Source organism: Zingiber officinale, chromosome 8B (assembly GCF_018446385.1).
Source record: "Zingiber officinale cultivar Zhangliang chromosome 8B, Zo_v1.1, whole genome shotgun sequence".
NCBI lineage: Eukaryota > Viridiplantae > Streptophyta > Magnoliopsida > Zingiberales > Zingiberaceae > Zingiber > Zingiber officinale.
In genome coordinates, this window is record NC_056001.1 from 2,109,857 (window position 1) to 2,128,632 (window position 18,776).

The following is an 18,776-nucleotide window of genomic DNA, read 5'->3' on the forward strand; positions in this document are numbered from 1 at the left end:
ATAATGAAGAGTGTGCTGAGGTATAGATCCTTGGATTAGTCAGTTCTTCTTAAGATGAATATCAAGTAAATTCTTGTGTTAGAGTTAAGGAGTTCGCTTCGAATATTTCCGCTGCAAAAGATCATCATCGACGAAGCGAGCGAGTTATTCACCCCCCCCCCCCCAGCTCCCGGAGTATCCCAACCCTCTGTTCCTAGCTCCCGGAGTGTCCCAACCCTTTGCTCCTAGAATCTTAACATGCTACACTCAGTACAAAGATGTGCTATACCCCAGCGATAACAATGGCCCATTGGTCCACAATACTACTCACATGAATCTGGTCAGAGTACCACTAACTGTAATTGAAGTCTCCAACAGGATCTAATACCATTATTCTGCACCGGCATTATTCCGTGTGTATGTGCAATTTGATGTAATACATACTACTTAGGGAATTGATTGAATCGCCTAAAGTGGCCATTGTGTTTGTAACATTTTTATGAAACTGTCTACAATGGTCTCCTCGTTCTCTTTGGTAGTAGATTTAGTAACTTCCATGTCTGAGCCTTCGCAGGTGTGATCCAAAATACTTAAGCCACAGAACTTGACCAATCTAGCTTCAAAAAACTATGCTAAACAGAAGTAAAATAACTTGAGACGTTTTAATTCTACAGAAAACAAATTAACAATGAAGGGGTATTAAAGTTATGGAATGGGCATAGGCTCCAAAATACTTAAGCCACAGAACTTGACCAATCTAGCTTCAAAAAACTATGCTAAACAGAAGTAAAATAATTTGAGACGTTTTAATTCTACAGAAAACAAATTAACAATGAAGGGGTATTAAAGTTATGGAATGGGCATAGGCTAGCCATTGCAAGAAAAACAATATTAGTAACATAAGATATTGCCAGATGATAAATCACAACAAGGAGGCAATCAAAAGGCAATTGCTAAATTTGTACAATACATACACAGACAATGATAAAGTCACAAGATCATTGTGAATTAGTTGACTGCATGTCTACTTGCATTGTTGGATAAATCATCTATGCAATAAATGCTAGCAAAACTGTAGTCAAATTATAAAAAGAAGTAAATCAAGTCAACAAAAATGTCAAAAAGCGACAACTTGTACAATTTAATAAGAATAATCATTAAACTGAATGCTACAATGAGGATGAGAAATGTATTATGCACAATCAAAACATCCTTTAAGAAAACAACAAGAAACATGACATGGCAAAGTGAGTAGAAGGAGATGTAGTTCATCAAAGAAATAATGGGATGTACTGGAATCATACCTACAACCTTCAAGAAAACACTTCAACCAAGCATTTAGTTCACCATGGAAGGCCAAATTAGCCGCCAATGGAAATGTTATAGGTGCCAAGAAAGGTTAATTATAGTTACTTGATATCAAATCCATTTTCTGATACACAGATTTTTACTCGATGTGGTTGCTATTCAGAGATGAATCAAAGTGTTTGCTCATCATTTATTATAATAAAAAACATTAGTGGAGATGACGAAGTTGAGGTTCAAGTGGTACTGACAACAGATTCAGTTAACACTATTCTGACTTTGTAATGAAACTATAGATGCACATTTTGTTCATATTAAAGTATGAATAAATGTGCTCACTCGTGATTATTGTTTTATAAAAATTTAAAATGCAAAGCATCAATGGGTTCATTTTGGAATAGGATTTGGTAGTCACGGTCTCATGATAGTCTCGTCTTTGTTTTGGATGGACAAATATAGAACAAAAACTTGTGCATTGTTGAGACTTGAATGCTAGATGAACATGAATGATTATATCCATGATAATCAATTAATTACAATTGAAGTGTTGACCTATGAGTACAGAGACTGGCAGTAACATAGCATTGACATGAAAGGTCAACCTATAAGAACTCCAAGAACAAGGCGGTGCAGCATGTTGAGTCAATGAGCAAACATAACATGTGTACGACATAAATTACAGAACCAAAAAGGAATGCGTTTTGGCACTGACAACAGCTCATTCGATGTAGAAACTAGGAACGTAGTAAGCTAGCTCTTTTTCTAATAAGCTAGCTTTAGGCAAAAATCTGAAACATTACCAGTTGGAAGCGTATGGCTTTCACCCAAGACTAGGAAGTATCTGAATTGGATCAATTAACTGTGGCTGCGATATTGCTCCTCCTCCCACGGAAGTGAAATCAAGGGCACCATCTTCAGCATTTGATGAAGCCAAAGGGGGTGCACCCTTGACCTCCCCAAGCCTCCACATGTACCAAGACCCAACAGAACGATACGGTCTCCACCGTTCACAAAGCTGCTCCATCTGCGAAGGCCGTGGGACTTCCTCGAGACCATACAGCAATTGCACCCCCTTGCGAACACCAAGGTCGCCGACGGGGAGTACATCAGGTCGGTGGAGCGAGAAGATCATGAACATATGAACGGACCATGCACCAATGCCCTTGACCATGGTGAGCATAGTGGAGAGCGACTTGTCGTCCATAGCAACGATGGCGGCATCAGAGAGTATGCCGCTGTGGTACTTCCGGGCTAGGTCGTGGAGGTAGGAAGCCTTGCGGCCAGAGACACCGATCTGGCGGAGTTGATGAGGGGTAAGGTCGAGGACAACCTCAGGAACAACGCCGGACTCGCCACCGCAAAGAGAGATGAATCGGGCATAGACGGCAGCGCCGGCCTTCATGGCCAGTTGCTGGTAGAGGATGCTGCGGGCGAGGGCGTGGAAAGGTGGGTGGAGACACTGGAAAGTGGGAAGCTCGTGTAAGTCGATCACGCGGGCGAGATATGGGTCAGCGGCGCGGAGGTAGCGAAGTGCAGCGACAATCTCCCCATCAGAGGAAAGAGGGCGGGGGATCACGCGGACGGCGAGGCGGCCGGCGGCAGAGGAGGCGACCCTCTTGGAAGCGTCCGAGGAGGAGGAAACCTTTCTGTTCTTTCTGGGTCGAATTGAGACTGCGGAGGCAGCGGTGAGGGTGGCGATAGGTAGGGCAGAGGAGGAGGAGGCGACGGAGGGGTCGGGAATCAGGAGATGTTTAGGGGAGGAGGAAGAAGATGTAGATTGAATAGGGTGGAGGGTCTTCCCATCCATGGAAGTGATGATAGATCTGGGAAGAAAGCAAGCGGCGGCCGCGGCAGCGAGCTGACCTCAGGGACAACGGCGGCGGCGGGGGTAGGCTCGGGTTGCGGGAGGCGGTCAGGGATCACACCTCGTTCAGTTTAGGGGTGAGAAAAATAATTGGAGAAAATAGATGTGTAGAATTGTGAACGACGTCGGCCGTCGAAATCCCGCTCCGAGATTCGTGAAAACACCGCCAGATCGATACCGAGAGGATTATTGTTCATCCGTCCATTTGCCGCCACGTATATTTCGAGATCAGGAACCCAGCGGATTCAAATCCGTTTTCCAGCTCGTGCCCGAATTCGGTTTCCTCCGCGTGTCTTCGTTCTGCCGAATCCGAATCCGAATCCAAATCCAAAGTTCATTTTGCTTTATAAGGAGGAGCTTCGTATTAAATTTTTTATAAATATGCCAGCCAAAATCTCTATTATTGTGAGGTTTTGGCAAGCGATCGTCCATCAATATCTGAGTCTTTGATTCTTAAAAATGGAAAGTTCAGGTAGCTTAGTGCAATTGTTGATGATCATCCGGTTATTGTCAGCGCCAAGTGTTAAAAGATATATATCAATGATTAGAGCAGCAAATAATTAATCGTTGAATTCCTGTTTTGAGGATTATTTTTCCTCTGCGCACGTTCCTCCCTCTCCGATCGCTTGATTTCTCCTCTTCTCTATTTCTTCTGGTCCGCGGCAGATAGGCAGCCAGCGGAGGGGCAACGGCAGGCCAAGATGAGCTTTAGAGGTGAGGAGAGCGGCAGCGAAGATGGGCGGGGCAGCGACCTCAAGAAGCCGTTCCTCCACACCGGGAGCTGGTACCGGATGGCCGGCACGATGGGGTCGCGGCAGTCTAGCATGATGAATTCCTCCACTTACGCCATTCGCGACTCCGCCATCTCCGTCGTCCTCTGCACCTTAATCGTTGCCCTCGGTCCCATACAGTTCGGCTTCACTGGGGGCTACTCCTCACCCACCCAGGACGGCATCATCGCTGACCTCAACCTCTCCCTTTCCGAGGTTAGTCTATCATTATCCTTCTCCTCCCTCCCCCTGTTTTTGGACTGATTCCTGTGATCTGTGCTTGCTTGTTGGTGCCAGTTCTCGATCTTTGGTTCCCTGTCCAACGTTGGAGCCATGGTGGGCGCGATCGCAAGTGGGCAGATCGCCGAGTACATTGGGCGCAAAGGGGTGAGGCAGATCTGTCATTTTCTTGTTTCCCTTCTCCGTGTTACCATAAAAGAAATCTGATCTGGATAAGCATTTGAGCTGATTGAACTATTTGCCTTCGCGTAGTCGCTGATGATCGCTTCAATCCCTAACATAATTGGCTGGCTGGCAATTTCCTTTGCAAGAGTGAGTATTTTTGGTCTCTTGCCTAGCACGTTTGTTTCTCCTTTCGGAATTAATCTTCTTCTTGTTCTTCTTCTCTATGAAAATTTCGAGATTTGTGATGGATTGTATTGTTGAAGGACTCTTCGTTCCTATATATGGGTCGGCTACTGGCAGGATTCGGCGTCGGTGTGATCTCATATACAGTTTGTTATCGCACTCTTCAGCAATTTGATGCTAATCGTTAAAATCTTATAAAGTCTGACTCCGCTGATCTTATGTTACCTTAGGTGCCTGTCTATATAGCAGAGATATCACCTCAAAACTTAAGAGGAGCGCTCGGCTCTGTGAATCAGGTCAGTTCATGGTTCGATGCCCCAAGTTTCTCTTATTTCTATTTAATGGTCATAGACTGTTTTCCCCCCTTTGATGTCTCATTGTGGCCTCCTTATTTGGTAGCTTTCTGTGACTATTGGCATTTTGATGGCTTATCTATTGGGTATGTTTATCCGTTGGAGGATGCTTGCAGTGATAGGTAAGCTTCATCCATCAAGTAGGGTATATATCACAATTCTTTTTTCTTCTTGGACAAAACTTCATAAAATTCTCTTGTTATTCGTTACACAATTGCTATCTTCCCTTTAAATAGTCAATTAAATATCATTGAGTTGCATATATGTAGTGATTCATCTGACATCAATTTTTGTTCCACTTCAATATGCCATGGCTATTAGGAATCTTGCCTTGTACAGTCCTCATTCCTGCTCTGTTCTTCATTCCGGAGTCTCCAAGATGGCTGGTAACTTTGTTGGGACAATTGCACAATCAACAAAACATCAAAGTAATAATTCAGCTTTTCCCCCTTCCCCTGCAGGCAAAAATGGGGATGACAGAAGATTTTGAAGCTTCACTACAAGTTTTGAGAGGTTTTGATACAGATATTTCTGCTGAAGTAAATGAAATCAAGGTTCAAACTTATTTAAAGTCTCAAGATTGTTTTCTTAAGAGTTAGTTATTCATTTGCATTTTTCTTTAAGTAAATAGACATGTATAATCGAAAACGTACTACAGTTTGGTTTTAGCTTCAAGTTTTCACCATTGTAATGGTTAGCTTGCTTTAATTTCTTGCAGAGGTCTGTGGCATCATCGACCAGAAGGACAGCAATCAGATTTACACAACTAAAACAAAAAAGATACTCACTTCCTCTTATGGTAAAACAATATAAAAACTGATGATTGATTATATGTTCAAAAAATCAATCACATTCTTCTCATCCTGAGTATGTTGGCACTTGCAGATAGGTATTGGTCTACTGGTACTGCAGCAGTTAACTGGAATCAATGGCATCCTATTTTATGCCAGCAACATTTTCAAATCAGCTGGTAATGATAGTTGAACCTTGAAAGTGGTTGCTTATCTTACCTTACAACCTCTATTTATTTTCAATGTTCTCCTCTGCATGTGATATATTTATTGATCTACAATATCTTGGATCTTCAGATACATTTTATTTTTAGCTTTTTACCGAATCATGTAGGTAAGTTTCTGAAATTATCAAATCGCGTAGTTTAGTTTTAAAATTACCAAATCACGTACTCATTTTCCATTTTACTCCTATCAGTCAACTGATATTTTTGATCAGTCGAATCGATTTTGTTCTATGTGAATTTTTGAGTAAATCAGTCGACTGATTTGTTTTTTTTAATCAAAGTTGATTTTAGGTAAAATCGGTTGATGGAACGAACGACCTTGTATTGACAAGAAACTAGTTTCTATGTATTCGTCTACCTCTCTTGATTATAGTCATGTCCTCAAACGTAAATTTGACTCATTGAGAGCAATAATTTTTTGAACACGAATTGATAGTGTTCAAAAAATTAGTACTCTCAATATATTGGGTTAAATTGATATTTGAAGGCATGGATATAATCAGGAGAGGTAGACGAACACATACGAACTAGTTTCATATCAATCCGAGGTCATTTGGTCCATCAACCGATTTTGCCCAAAATCGGATGATGGATCAAATAACCTCGGATTGACATGAAATTAGTTCCTATCTGTTCGTCTACTTCTCTTGATTATATTCATACCGTCAAATACCAATTTAACCCAATATATTGAAAGCACTAATTTTTTGAACACGAATTAAATTTTTCAAATGTTTTTGTATTCAAAAAATCATTGCTCTCAATATATTAGGTCAAATTGACATTTGAAGGCATGAATATAATCAGGAGAGGTAGACGAACACATATAGTTTCGTATCAATCAGAGGTCATTGGTCCATCAGTCGATTTTGGACAAAATAGGCTAATAGACCCAATGACCTCAAATTAACACGAAACTAATTCATATGTGTTCGTCTACCTCTCTTGATTATATCCATACCCTCAAACATCAATTTGACTCAATATATTAAGAACAATGATTTTTTGAACACGAATTGAATTTTTCAAACATATTCGTGCTCAAAAAATCATTGTTCTCAATATATTGAGTCAAATTGACGTTTGAGGACATGGATATAATTAGGAGAGGTAGACGAATACAAAGGAACTAGTTTCATGTCAATCCGAGGTCATCTGGTCCATCAGTCGGTTTTGGATAAAATCATGGATTAAATGACGTCAGATTGACATGAAATTAGTTCTTATGTGTTTATCTGCTTCTTATGATTATATCCATGCCCTCAAATACCAATTTGACCCAATATATTGAGAGCAATGATTTTTTGAACATGAATTGAATTTTTTAAACATATCTGTGTTCAAAAAATCATTGTTTTTAATATATTGGGTCAAATTGACATTTGAGGGCATGTATATAATCAAGAGAACAAGTCAAACACATAGGAATTAGTTTCATGTCAATCCAGGGTCGTTTGGTCATTTTACCTAAAATCGACTTTGATAAAAAAACAAATCAGTCAACTAATTTAAAAATTCAATTCAGTTGACTGATTTGCTCGAAATTTCGACATTCAAAAATTTTCCAAACACATCTATGTTCAAAAAATCATTGCTCTCAATATATTGGGTCAAATTGATATTGAGGGCATGCATATAATCAGGAGAAGTAAATGAACACATAAGAGCTGGTTTCATATCAATTTGAGGTCATTTGGTCACATCAACCGATTTTGAGTATTCGTGTTCAACAAATCATTGCTCTCAACATATTAGGTCAAATTGATATTTGAGGGCATGGATATAGTCAGGAGAGGTAGATGAACACATAAGAGCTGGTTTCATGTCAATCCGAAGTTGTTTGGTCCATTAGCCGATTTATGAATTGAATTTTTCGAACAAATTCGTGTTTTAAAAATCATTGCTCTTAATATATTGAATCAAATTGATGTTTGAGGGCATGGATATAATCAGGAGAGGTAGTTGAACACATAGGAACTAGTTTCATGTTAATCCGAGGTCGTTTGTGCATCAGCCGACAATAATTTTTTTGAAAACGAATTGAATTTTTCAAACATATTCATATTCAAAAAGTTATTGCTCGCAATATATTAAATCAAATTGACATGAATGGATATAATCAGAAGAGCTAGACGAACACATAAGAATTAGTTTCATGTCAATCCGAGGTCGTTTGGTCCATCAATCGATTTTACCTAAAATCGGCTTTAATAAAAAAAATAAAATTCAGTCGACTGATTTGCTCAAAAATTCGACGTTTTGGCATAGAACAAAATTTGATTTGACTGATAAAAAAATCAATCGATTGATAGGGGTAAAATGGAAAATGGGTACGTGATTTGGTCATTTTGAAACTACCCTACGTGATTTGGTAATTTCAGAAACTTACGTGGTTCGGTAAAAAGCTGTTTTATTTTGTCATATTGTTGGCTAATTATACTTTCAAATTAAAGATAAATATTATCTAATTACTTTTCTGACTTAATCTGGTATTCTATCAAAATCAGATGTATCTACCATAAGATTTGTTTAATTTAACTTTCACGATTTTATCACATGTAGATCAGCACATCAATTCGTACATATTTGTGCACAGCATGCAAACAGTGTCTTGTAAATGTATAAGCCCTTGAGATTTCAGTATTTAGGACTGACCTACCTAGACATGATCTTTTACTTCCTACATAAGTTTAGTTGTTTCTATGTGCCCGCCCCAGAACTGTCTCATGCAATACCTGTGTTCTTTTCTCCTGGTCACTAATGCAAAAATTATGGCATAATATATATGAAAGGCAAAGGAAATACTGGTAAGATACTGGAATGAAAATAAGATGGCAAGTGATGCAACACCAAATCGAATCAAACTCAAATAATTGATATTGAAATTGATGAAATTTTATTAATTGAAAGGTATTCAATTTATTAAAATGAAAACTTTTATAGACTTAATTTTAACTAAACTAAAAGAGAAAATACAACCTGGGAAACAAAATAAACCCATTAAACTACTACCGAATTGATAGATACTTATACCAAATTAAGAGATACCAACATAGAACAATTATCAAATTCAATTACAGTTCAAAATTTGCATTGATGCTTTTTCTCCTTGTTTGCACTAGCAAGTGAAAGGAAAAAATAAACTATGATAACCTGAAGATCAAGGATGTCAGGAACAACCTAGCCTAGGAAGGAGGAGAGGTCCTTAGCTTTCGATTATGGGATCATAGTGTAGGAAAATAAGCATCTATGGTTTAATTAAAATATTCTACAAATAGTATTCACAGTTATAACTTATAATGAATCATATATATTAAGTTTCAATATATAATGTATTAATATAAACATTTTAAACACTATCATTCCAATTTCATGAAAGATAATTAATATAGTAATACAGTATTATTTTTTAAATTGTTCCATCTTTATATAATAAGTCACAGCTGCTATCAGTTGAATGATAATTATAAGATGGACCACGATGACAATAATCAAAAGGATTCTTCTACTGTCTGTTTTCTCAGATGGTATGAGATGAAAACAATAATCTTCTTTAATAAATGTCAACATTTAAAATTCTAACTGAATGTAAATTTATTTTGACTACCATGATCAAGATGGTAGGTCAAACAATGCTTAAATATAATGTCATAGTCTATTTATGTTGAAGCAACAGATTGTATGTGTATAGATGGTACTCTAGAAATAGTTTCCCTTTCAGCTGGAACACTTCTTTTTGTCTACTCAGGCTGACCTTTGAGCACTTTTCAACTTAATGAAAGTATTCTCAAGCAACTTCTGATTTGTAAATTTTCTAGTTTATCCCTTTGATACTAACATAGCTGCAGCCTTTTACGATTCAGTTTCACTGTGAGGGTGCTGTTAAACCATAGATCTATAAAATTTCCATTTCATAATAGCTTGAACTTTGACAGTAAATGGCCATCCAATTAGATTGCAGTCAACAAAAGTATAACACTTGGATTTTTAGACCTCACCTGCTGCATCTTGCATTACTTATCTCTTAAAAAGAGGGAAGTTCAGATTGAATATAGGCTGGATGTCTTGAGTATTTACATACTTTAATTTGGAGAAGGAATGATATTAATAATCTGTTAAATGCAGTCTTGCACTGGAAATACTGCTTGTGAATACTTTTTCTCTTGATCAGTTATTATTGAGTTCATTCAAATTTAGATTAACTGTTCTATCTTAAACAGGACTTACAAATGGTGATTTGCCAACATTTGGTCTTGGAGTTATACAGGTAGTGATAACACATCTTGGGCAATATATGTTAGTTTTGACCTAAAATTACACCCCGTAAATACAAATATGCTCATTATCATTCAGGTTCTTGCTACTGGAGTTACTACTTGGTTACTCGATAGAGCTGGTCGAAGAATTCTTCTCATAGTGAGCAATAACTAGATTATTTTCTTTACACATTAAAAGGTTATATAATAATTAAAGATAAATTATATTTGACTTGTTTTTTTCCTGTTTCACAGGTCTCTTCTGTTGTTATGTCTCTCAGTCTTCTTTTAGTCTCAGTTGCATTTTTTCTGGAGGTTAGCTCATTGCAGTGATTTTTTTGCCTCTTCCTTGCTTATTTCTTTGGTTTTCTGTATCAACTAAAATTTGCCAATTTCCATTTCTCTGTTTAAATTTTGTTCGGTTACACCTAATCTGTTTTGCTGACATACTGGAGTCAGGGTACTTTTTCTGCAGACTCTAATTCTTTCCACATAATGAGCATTCTCTCATTGGTTGGACTGGTGGTATGTACCAATTATGAAATTGCGATTTTCTTGATAAATGTTCACTTTTTCAAAGTGTTGAGCTATCATATTTGTTTAGGGTTATGTGATTGGCTTCTCTCTTGGAATGGGAGCTATTCCATGGATCATTATGTCTGAGGTATGTAGGTTTTTCGTCTTGTTTTTTTCCTATGCAAGCTACAAAGTTGAAACAACTTGTAGAGTTCTCATGTGAATAGATCAATCCTAGCCCAAGCATGTTATTAACTATTTTAATTTATCAATCATTAGATGAGAACTTGTATGACAAGATTGGTTTGTCGAAGTGTATATATCACCTTCTACTTTTATCAGTCACTGTGTGTTATCCCATTTATACCTTGTTGCTATTTGATATGTAAGCTTTCTTTATTATGCAGATTCTTCCCGTCAACATTAAGAGTCTTGCAGGTAGTGTGGCAACATTGGCTAACTGGTTGACATCTTTTGTAGTAACAATGAGTGCCAACTTACTTTTGAACTGGAGCACTGGAGGTTGGATTCTCTTTCTCAGGATGTTACCTATTTTCTTTTCCATAACATCCTTTTTGTGTCTAATTTCTCATCTTCACCAGGGACCTTTGCCATCTACACTGTTGTGAGTGCTTTGACTCTGGTGTTTGTGATCATATGGGTGCCTGAGACCAAGGGAAGAACTCTTGAAGAAATACAGTGGTCCTTCAGATGAGATCTCTGATACTATGATTGATATTGTCGCATTTGTCTGTGTCGAATAACATCTCTTTCATTCATATTGCTTCAAAATATCCTGAAGAATTTCCTCCCCGAGCAAGATCCAAATCGTGACATTTAAATTGAAGAGTAGCAATAAGCGACTTGAACACCTGTTCCACAGTAAAAATAGGTACACATATTTAATAAGCTATTGGTTGTTCGTGTCTTTATGTTGGAGTTTTCATCCGAAATGTAAACTAGAAAGAAGCGGAATGTGGTTTGTTAAATTTGATGACAATGAATTTGTTCATTCCTTGAGAGTGCAGGGAATTTTTTATTCAATAGTACGAAATGTTGTTTAATATTTATTTAAAATAGTGTTAGACTTTCTGGCCGCGGTATGCAGAGCGCCCACGGTAACAGCACAAGGAGCCAAGCATTGATGCGCTGATGTTCAAAAAGTGAAGCCAAGTACAGATAGTACTCCCACACATAAATATGATGACCACTACTTGTTAACAGATGATAGCAGACGTGAAGTCAGTGTACTGGCTGATTCGATCATCTCTGCGATACAGATTATCGGATCGTCCAAAAGTCACTCATCAGCAAAACTCAATTGAAACTCTCAAGCAAAGAAAAACCACGAAGCAATTGAAAGCCATCATGCATGCATGCCACCATGCATGCACGGAAACGTGATTTACTTCCCTCATGGTCTGAGATCAGGTGCGACAGGAGCGCTGAGGCTAGCGATTTTACCTTTTACCACACCATGTATGCACGGCGACGACAGAGAAAGTGAGCAGCCTGTTTTTCCGCCCCGCCCCTCTCGCTTTCCAATTCCCTGCTTAACATGGCAGCCCGTACGTACTCCCCAATACAAAACACTGGGGACACCAATCCAGCGAACCAGATGCAGTCCCTGCTGCCACTCCTATTGAGGGCAAGCAAAGCCACAAAACTACACATTGCACACCTCCATTTTTAAAGAAAAACAATTAAAATACATATAGTATTATTGCAAGGAGAGGAGACATGTTATAAAATAATAAAGAAAACAATAGACAGTGAGAAAGATTGATTAGTGCACGAAATCATGGGGTTCACGAGACTACCAGCAATCACGAGCCCTACAGCCAACGCTAGCGGACGTCTTCTGTGTCTTCCAATCCTCGCAGAAGCCCAAGGAGGGGAAGTCGTGGAAGAAATGTTAAAATAATTGTTAAAACAAGACAAAACAAATTTGCATGATGAATATAAATATAATTTACAGCCTTTTTCTAAAATAAATCTAAACCAGATCCTGATATGATATCATCATACAAGACAAATTCTTGATTGCCTTCTTCCACTTGTCATTAACGAACCATATAATACACATGGCTTAACGATGCATTGAGTGAACCATAAGAAACTCTGAGATTTAACAATGGTGCTTAATTATATATCCTTGTCTTGCAATTGCTATCTCGTCATAAAGAACAAAAACAGCCCTACTGAGTTTCTCGATTCCTTGAAGTCATTGCCATGCTGACCATTCAGTGAGAGTAACTAGCTAGAATTTCTGCCCTCTGAGCCCAACTTTTGTTTTCTCTCGATCGATGGGTCCCCTCAAAAACTAAGCCAGTGAATGTTTGTAAAATTTTCTTGAAGAATTGGGTTGTGGCAGCAATACTGCAATCAGACTAGAAGAACAGAAGTGTACTTGAAGAGTTGTATCTTTTATTTTCTTGAGAGTAAAACGAAAGAGGAAAAGTTTCACCTGAGTTCATTCATGATTCAAGTTACAAGAGAGTGCGCATGGCATGCAAGCAAGAATGTACCCGCACAACATACAAAAGTAATTGAGAGAGGTTTCGAGTAGATGAGAAACTTCATCTTAAGCAAGATTTGGCGCCATTTGATAATTCACCAAAAGGACCACAGAAGATGGAGGAAGGAATCTGATGAACCTATAATTACGTGTGCTCTGTCTGTTATGTTAATTTGATTCGTCCCTGAAATTTGTTACTGAATTCATCTACCGCCAGCGTTATCAGAAACGATACAAAAGAAATGCACAATAATAAAACTGTATATCTACTTTTCATCCCACGTAAATCCAGAAAAACTCCGGGAGGAATGTAAAGACGCATTAATTATAGGGAGAGAAGAGGGGTCATTTGGTTTTTGTTTTGTTCCTCTACTTTATCAGGCGGTTTGGAGTGGACAAAGCAGAATATTTGAAGCCCGTGACCGAGCTGCATGTGAAGAAGAGGGAGAGCTGCTAAGCTCGCTGCCTGCTCACCTCGTCCATTAGGCTCATTCACGTGTTGAGAGCCAAAGGCCTTGGCTTTTGCTCCCTTCGAGCTACCATCCACGTACCGCAGATTAAAACTAATAAGAAAGGTACCGATAAGACAGCGAATGAGAAGAGAGTGTGGTTGGTGACAAAGGTGCATGCAAAAAAGCTTGAAGAGGACATTTTAATTCTCTCCTTCTTCATTTTTTTTTTTTACTGATTACCAATATATTCAAGGCACATCTCTGCTATTTAAACCTAAGCTTCCCTCCTCGCTCTTGTCCCAACTAGCTAAGCGAGTGTGGTTAGAATGAGGTGCTTCGGGTTGCTCCTTTTCCTTGTCCTGTTCTTGTTGTGCTCAAATTTTGATGGTTGTGAAGGGAAGAGAGGAAGGCATTGGAAACAGAGGAAGACTCCTCCATCCTTGGTCAGGAAAAAAGAAAGAGCAAAGAATGGTAGTCGACATGGACATGGTGGTGGTGGTGGTCTTGGAGGAGGAGGAGGAGGAAGTGGTCACTTGAGTCCTCCACCGGCGCCTAGCCCAAGCCCGAGCCCGAGCGCGAAAACAGGGTCTCCAGTGCCGGCGCCTGCATCGCCGAAGAGTGCTGGCGTCTTCGACGTGCTTGACTTTGGGGCGAAGGGAGATGGTGTCACAGATGACACGAAGGTTGCCGTCGTTGTCTTCTGCTCTTGTTTGTCCATGGAACGCCTGCATTGCTCTCTGTTTTCTAGCAATTCTGAAACTCCAAATTAAACTTGCTTCTTTTTCTTCCCTCCTCCATTTCGTTCGCGTGAATTCTCAGAATGTTTCTGAAAGTGACAATGATTTCCGTCCTCGTTCATGAATGCTGACTTACGAGCAAATTAAACGCAGGCTTTTGAGGCTGCATGGGCTGCTGCTTGCAAAGCGGGTGACTCAGTCATGGCTGTTCCGGCAGAATTCGAGTTCCTTGTGGGTCCCATCTCCTTCTCTGGGCCTTACTGCCAGCCCAACATTGTTTTCCAGGTAAAAAAAAAAATACAATTTTTTTGATTGAAAGACTAAAATTTAGAAACACAAATTTCTCAAACCATAGAAATCTGCAGCTAGATGGTATGATCATTGCTCCAACAAATGCCAAGTACTGGGCTTCTGGACTTCTATGGTGGATTGAGTTCACAAAACTGAAAGGCATAGCAATTCGAGGGAGTGGAGTAATCGAAGGGCGAGGAAGTGTCTGGTGGACGGACACTGACTCTGATGTCGATCCAGTAAGTGTTTCATCTTCTTTCAATCTCTCTCAAATCCATCAGCTCAAACAGATTGCCCATCTTTAACAGACACATGATGAGCTGAGCTCCAACCTGCCTCAGATTAAGCCTACTGTGAGATCTCCTTCCTCATGATCTGCAAAGCAAAGTTGCAATCTCGTCCTAACATTTCTGCTTCGCAGGCCTTGAGGTTCTACGGGAGCTACAATGTGTCAGTGACTGGCATCACAATTCAGAACAGCCAGCAATGCCATCTTAAGTTCGACAACTGTGAAGCTGTTCAGGTCTACAACATCACGATTGCTTCGCCGGGCAACAGCCTGAACACGGACGGAATTCATCTGCAGAACTCGAGAGATGTCATGATCCACCATGCCAACATGAGCTGTGGTACATATTTCACTATCCTTTACTGATGAATGACGACCCTAAAGGAAAAGTTACTGACACTTCTAACAAACACACAGGGGATGACTGCGTCTCAATCCAAACGGGCTGCTCAAACATCAACATCCACAGCGTAGATTGTGGACCTGGCCATGGAATCAGCATCGGTGGGCTCGGAAGAGACAACAGCAAAGCCTGTGTGTCTAACATCACCGTGAGGGACATCAATTTGCACGGCACCATGACCGGTGTCAGAATCAAGACCTGGCAGGTAACTTTGCATGTTTACTACTGATACATCAAGCAGTGACTAAGTTTCTTTGTGTTGTTTCATTAATTGCAGGGCGGATCAGGTTCGGTAGAGGGCATAAGATTCTCAAACATAAGAGTTTCGGAGGTCCAGACTCCGATCGTGATCGACCAATTCTACTGCGACCGGAGCTCTTGCAAGAACCATACATCAGCAGTGGCCCTTTCAGGCATTGCATATGAGAACATAAAAGGGACTTACACCGTGAAGCCAGTGCACTTTGCTTGCAGTGATGCCTCTCCGTGTTCAGATATCAGCTTAACCCGAGTAGAGCTTCAGCCTCTGCAAGAGCGTTACCACATGTATGAACCCTTCTGCTGGCAGACCTTTGGGGAGCTGTTTACCCCAACCGTCCCGCCGATCGCCTGCTTGCAGAATGGAAAGCCGGCGAGCAATCGCATACTGTCCGACCATGATTTGTGCTGAATTATACACTATACCTACAAGGTCGATCCCAAGTGTTGCTGGTGCACATTCATGTGCGGTCGTTGTAATTCTTGCGACCCCTTAGCACCACTGCTTCAGAGTAAATATATTGTTTAATTTGGTTGTTAAGAGCCTATACAGACGCTGCTGCTGCTCCTCCTCCTCCTCCTCCTCCTCCTCCTCTCAAGTGCTGTTAAACACATGATTATATCATGAAAATAAGCCTCGGTTCCCTGCTAGTGCCATTTAAGCATATATTCTGATTCAAATGTTGGCAATTGTGAAGAAATTGTAATAAACGTGTGCACAACTCTGTTATGCACATTTGGCTTGAGTGCTAAAACACAATTAACTCCCGTTTGGCAATTGTATTAGTTGAACCGAAATAGACTGGTTCGAAGTTTACGCCTGTGATATTTTTTTAAACTTTAAAGGTTATTTCAAAGAATTGTTAAACTTTGGAGGTCATTTTACACACACACACACGGCTACCTCACTCGACCATCGTGCAGGGCTGCCTCGCACCCATCGTGAGCAGGGAGCGATCGTGCAGCACGACCTTCTCAACTTCTCTGCCTCTGTTTTCTTCTTCCTTAGATCAATGGGAGGTGTGTTGAACTGTTTTTGATTCCCGTTGGAATTTTTGTGATCACGTTCGTTGAGACAAAGTAGCAGCGGCTTACCCTAAGCTATAATTTATATGACTTATGGGAGATAAGAGAGCACAACATCAGGATTCATCTTTTGGATCATAGAGTAGAGAAGATGCATTCCTATTGTTAAGCTGCGTTTTGTGAAGGGAAGAACAAAAAGGAGACGATTTTGCAAGAAAGGTAGGGTCTTGGTTGAGTGGAGGAGGAGTGATGTTGCCTTCTTTCGATTGGTGGAGGAAGGACACCCGCTGCGGAATGTCCATGGTAATGAAGATGGAGGGGAACCCTAATTGGTCCACCGCACCGTCAATGATGAGGATGACAGCGGTGGAGGGGAGTTATTGTGAGACGAGACGAGGAAAGGCGGTAGAGGAAAGAACATCAAGCATATTACATGAGTGTTCCTCCTCCAGGCCCACCGCACTGTCAGATGCTTCTCCAGCCTTGCATCCGCCACAATCGGCCTCACATCCGCAGTGCAATGGCGTGGCCATAGGCCGGACTGACTCCGAAGCCGCTGCGCTCCACCAGACGAGACTCTCATGGTGTGCACCCGATTCTGCTCCATCAAGGTCTTCCTTATCTCTCTGTTATTTTTTTTTTGAGTTCGAGGTTTGCTGCATTTGCTGATTGTGCCCTCCTTCCTACCGTTTCCTTCTCTTTCTCTCTTTCTTCTGAGGGATGCTTTTCTCTTCCCTTCTGTTCTTTTTCTTTTCTCTTCCTTCCCCGTAAGGATTTTTTCCCTTCGATGATTCCTTTCCTCCCTCAATCCACGCCTCCGAGTAAACAGAGGAGCGAGAGGGTCGGGGATCGAGAATCGAGATGCTCAGCTACACAGCGAAGAGGATTCTAGGGTTAGGGCATGGGTTTGCCGAGCGCAGACTTCGCGCCGCCTCGATGGCGGTGCGAGGTTACCATGAGAGGGTGGTGGACCACTAAGATAATCCCCGTAACGTTGGTACTTTCGACAATAACAACCCGACGGTGGCGAAGTGGCTGGCTGGTGCCCCGGCCTGCGGCGACGTGATGAAGCTCCAGATCGGGGTGGACGAGGCGACCGGGAAGATCACGGACTCCTGCTTCAAGACTTTTGGTTGTGGCTCTGCCATCGCCTCGTCGTCGGTTGTTGAGTATCTCTGCCTTCTTAGAATTGCTTCTTTTTATTACTGCCTACGAGGATTAAAGAAGTTATTGGGGAATTCTAAATTGATTCGATAACATGCTTGGTTCTTATTTTCTCCCGCGGCTTAGTTCTTCAATTAGAGAGAAAAAGATTAGAACTTACTGCTTTCTATTGTTTGCACGAGTGCCTAAAATCACAACATTTAGGATCTGGTTGCATGATGATGCGAATCTTCATAATTTGATTGTTCAAATTCTTGAAATAAGATTTTATGTTCTAATTATTTGCTTGAGTGCCTAGAATGTACAACATTTCGGATCTGGTTGCATGATGATGTCAATCTCAGTAATTTGAGTGTTCAAATTATTGGAAGATGAGATTTGCTTTAAGTGGAGATTGATTATCTAATCCCTCAAATTAAAAAGAAATTCTGCATATTTATTGTCAAGATTGCCATTCTAATTGTTGTTTTAGGTGGCTAGTTTTTCTTATGTTATTGTACATACACAATAATGTCCATATCAACTTCTCTTAGGCCCTATCTATACACCAAGACTAGAAAATTTTCAATCTTTGTTCCGACTCCGATGACAATGGGGCGAGGGCACCGTGATCGTGGCCTTCATGAGCTAGGGTTATGATGATGGAGATGGCTGCAACAAGGAAAGCACAGGCAAACTTCTTCATTCCAACCATGATGAAGGATCATGGCGAGAGGGAGAAGATAAGGGGGAAAAAACTACAGTTGTGGGTGAGAGAAGAAGAAGAAAAATTCGTATTACTCTTGGGTAAAGAAAATGAAGAAAGGAAAAGAAAAGAAAGAAGAAAGGAGAAAGAGAATTTAAGAAGAGGAAGTAAGAGAACGACGAGAAAGGAGGAGATGACGACAATTGTTTTGGTTTTTTTAAAGGGAAAATACATAAGAAAGGGAAAAGAGGGGAGAAAAATGATAAATCTTCCTAAGGAAAACAAAAGACAGTGCACTATAGAA

The 18,776-nt window shown here is 40.3% G+C and overlaps 3 protein-coding genes across 3 annotated transcripts; 2 read left to right on the plus strand and 1 right to left on the minus strand.

Annotated features, from left to right (window-relative positions):
* Positions 1 to 1,783: 1,783 nt before the first annotated feature.
* Positions 1,784 to 3,221, minus strand: LOC122017815 (DNA-3-methyladenine glycosylase 1-like). The gene has a single exon (XM_042575518.1). The coding sequence runs from the start codon at positions 3,089 to 3,091 to the stop codon at positions 2,105 to 2,107; it is 987 nt and encodes a 328-aa protein (XP_042431452.1). The 5' UTR covers positions 3,092 to 3,221; the 3' UTR covers positions 1,784 to 2,104.
* A 482-nt stretch (positions 3,222 to 3,703) lies between these two features.
* LOC122013353 (sugar transporter ERD6-like 4) lies at positions 3,704 to 11,698 on the plus strand. The gene is made up of 17 exons (XM_042569608.1): positions 3,704 to 4,134; positions 4,216 to 4,305; positions 4,411 to 4,470; positions 4,587 to 4,652; positions 4,737 to 4,802; positions 4,906 to 4,981; positions 5,181 to 5,245; positions 5,321 to 5,413; positions 5,578 to 5,658; positions 5,745 to 5,829; positions 10,098 to 10,144; positions 10,231 to 10,293; positions 10,389 to 10,448; positions 10,593 to 10,658; positions 10,738 to 10,797; positions 11,057 to 11,171; positions 11,252 to 11,698. The coding sequence occupies exons 1-17, from the start codon at positions 3,850 to 3,852 to the stop codon at positions 11,362 to 11,364; spliced, it is 1,491 nt and encodes a 496-aa protein (XP_042425542.1). The 5' UTR covers positions 3,704 to 3,849; the 3' UTR covers positions 11,365 to 11,698.
* Positions 11,699 to 13,753: 2,055 nt separating this feature from the next.
* Positions 13,754 to 16,365, plus strand: LOC122013355 (polygalacturonase At1g48100-like). Its single transcript, XM_042569609.1, has 7 exons — positions 13,754 to 14,302; positions 14,510 to 14,641; positions 14,722 to 14,886; positions 14,956 to 15,000; positions 15,069 to 15,276; positions 15,354 to 15,544; positions 15,617 to 16,365. Exons 1-7 carry the CDS (start codon positions 13,946 to 13,948, stop codon positions 16,007 to 16,009), a joined length of 1,491 nt encoding a protein of 496 aa, XP_042425543.1. The 5' UTR covers positions 13,754 to 13,945; the 3' UTR covers positions 16,010 to 16,365.
* The last annotated feature ends 2,411 nt before the right edge of the window (positions 16,366 to 18,776 follow it).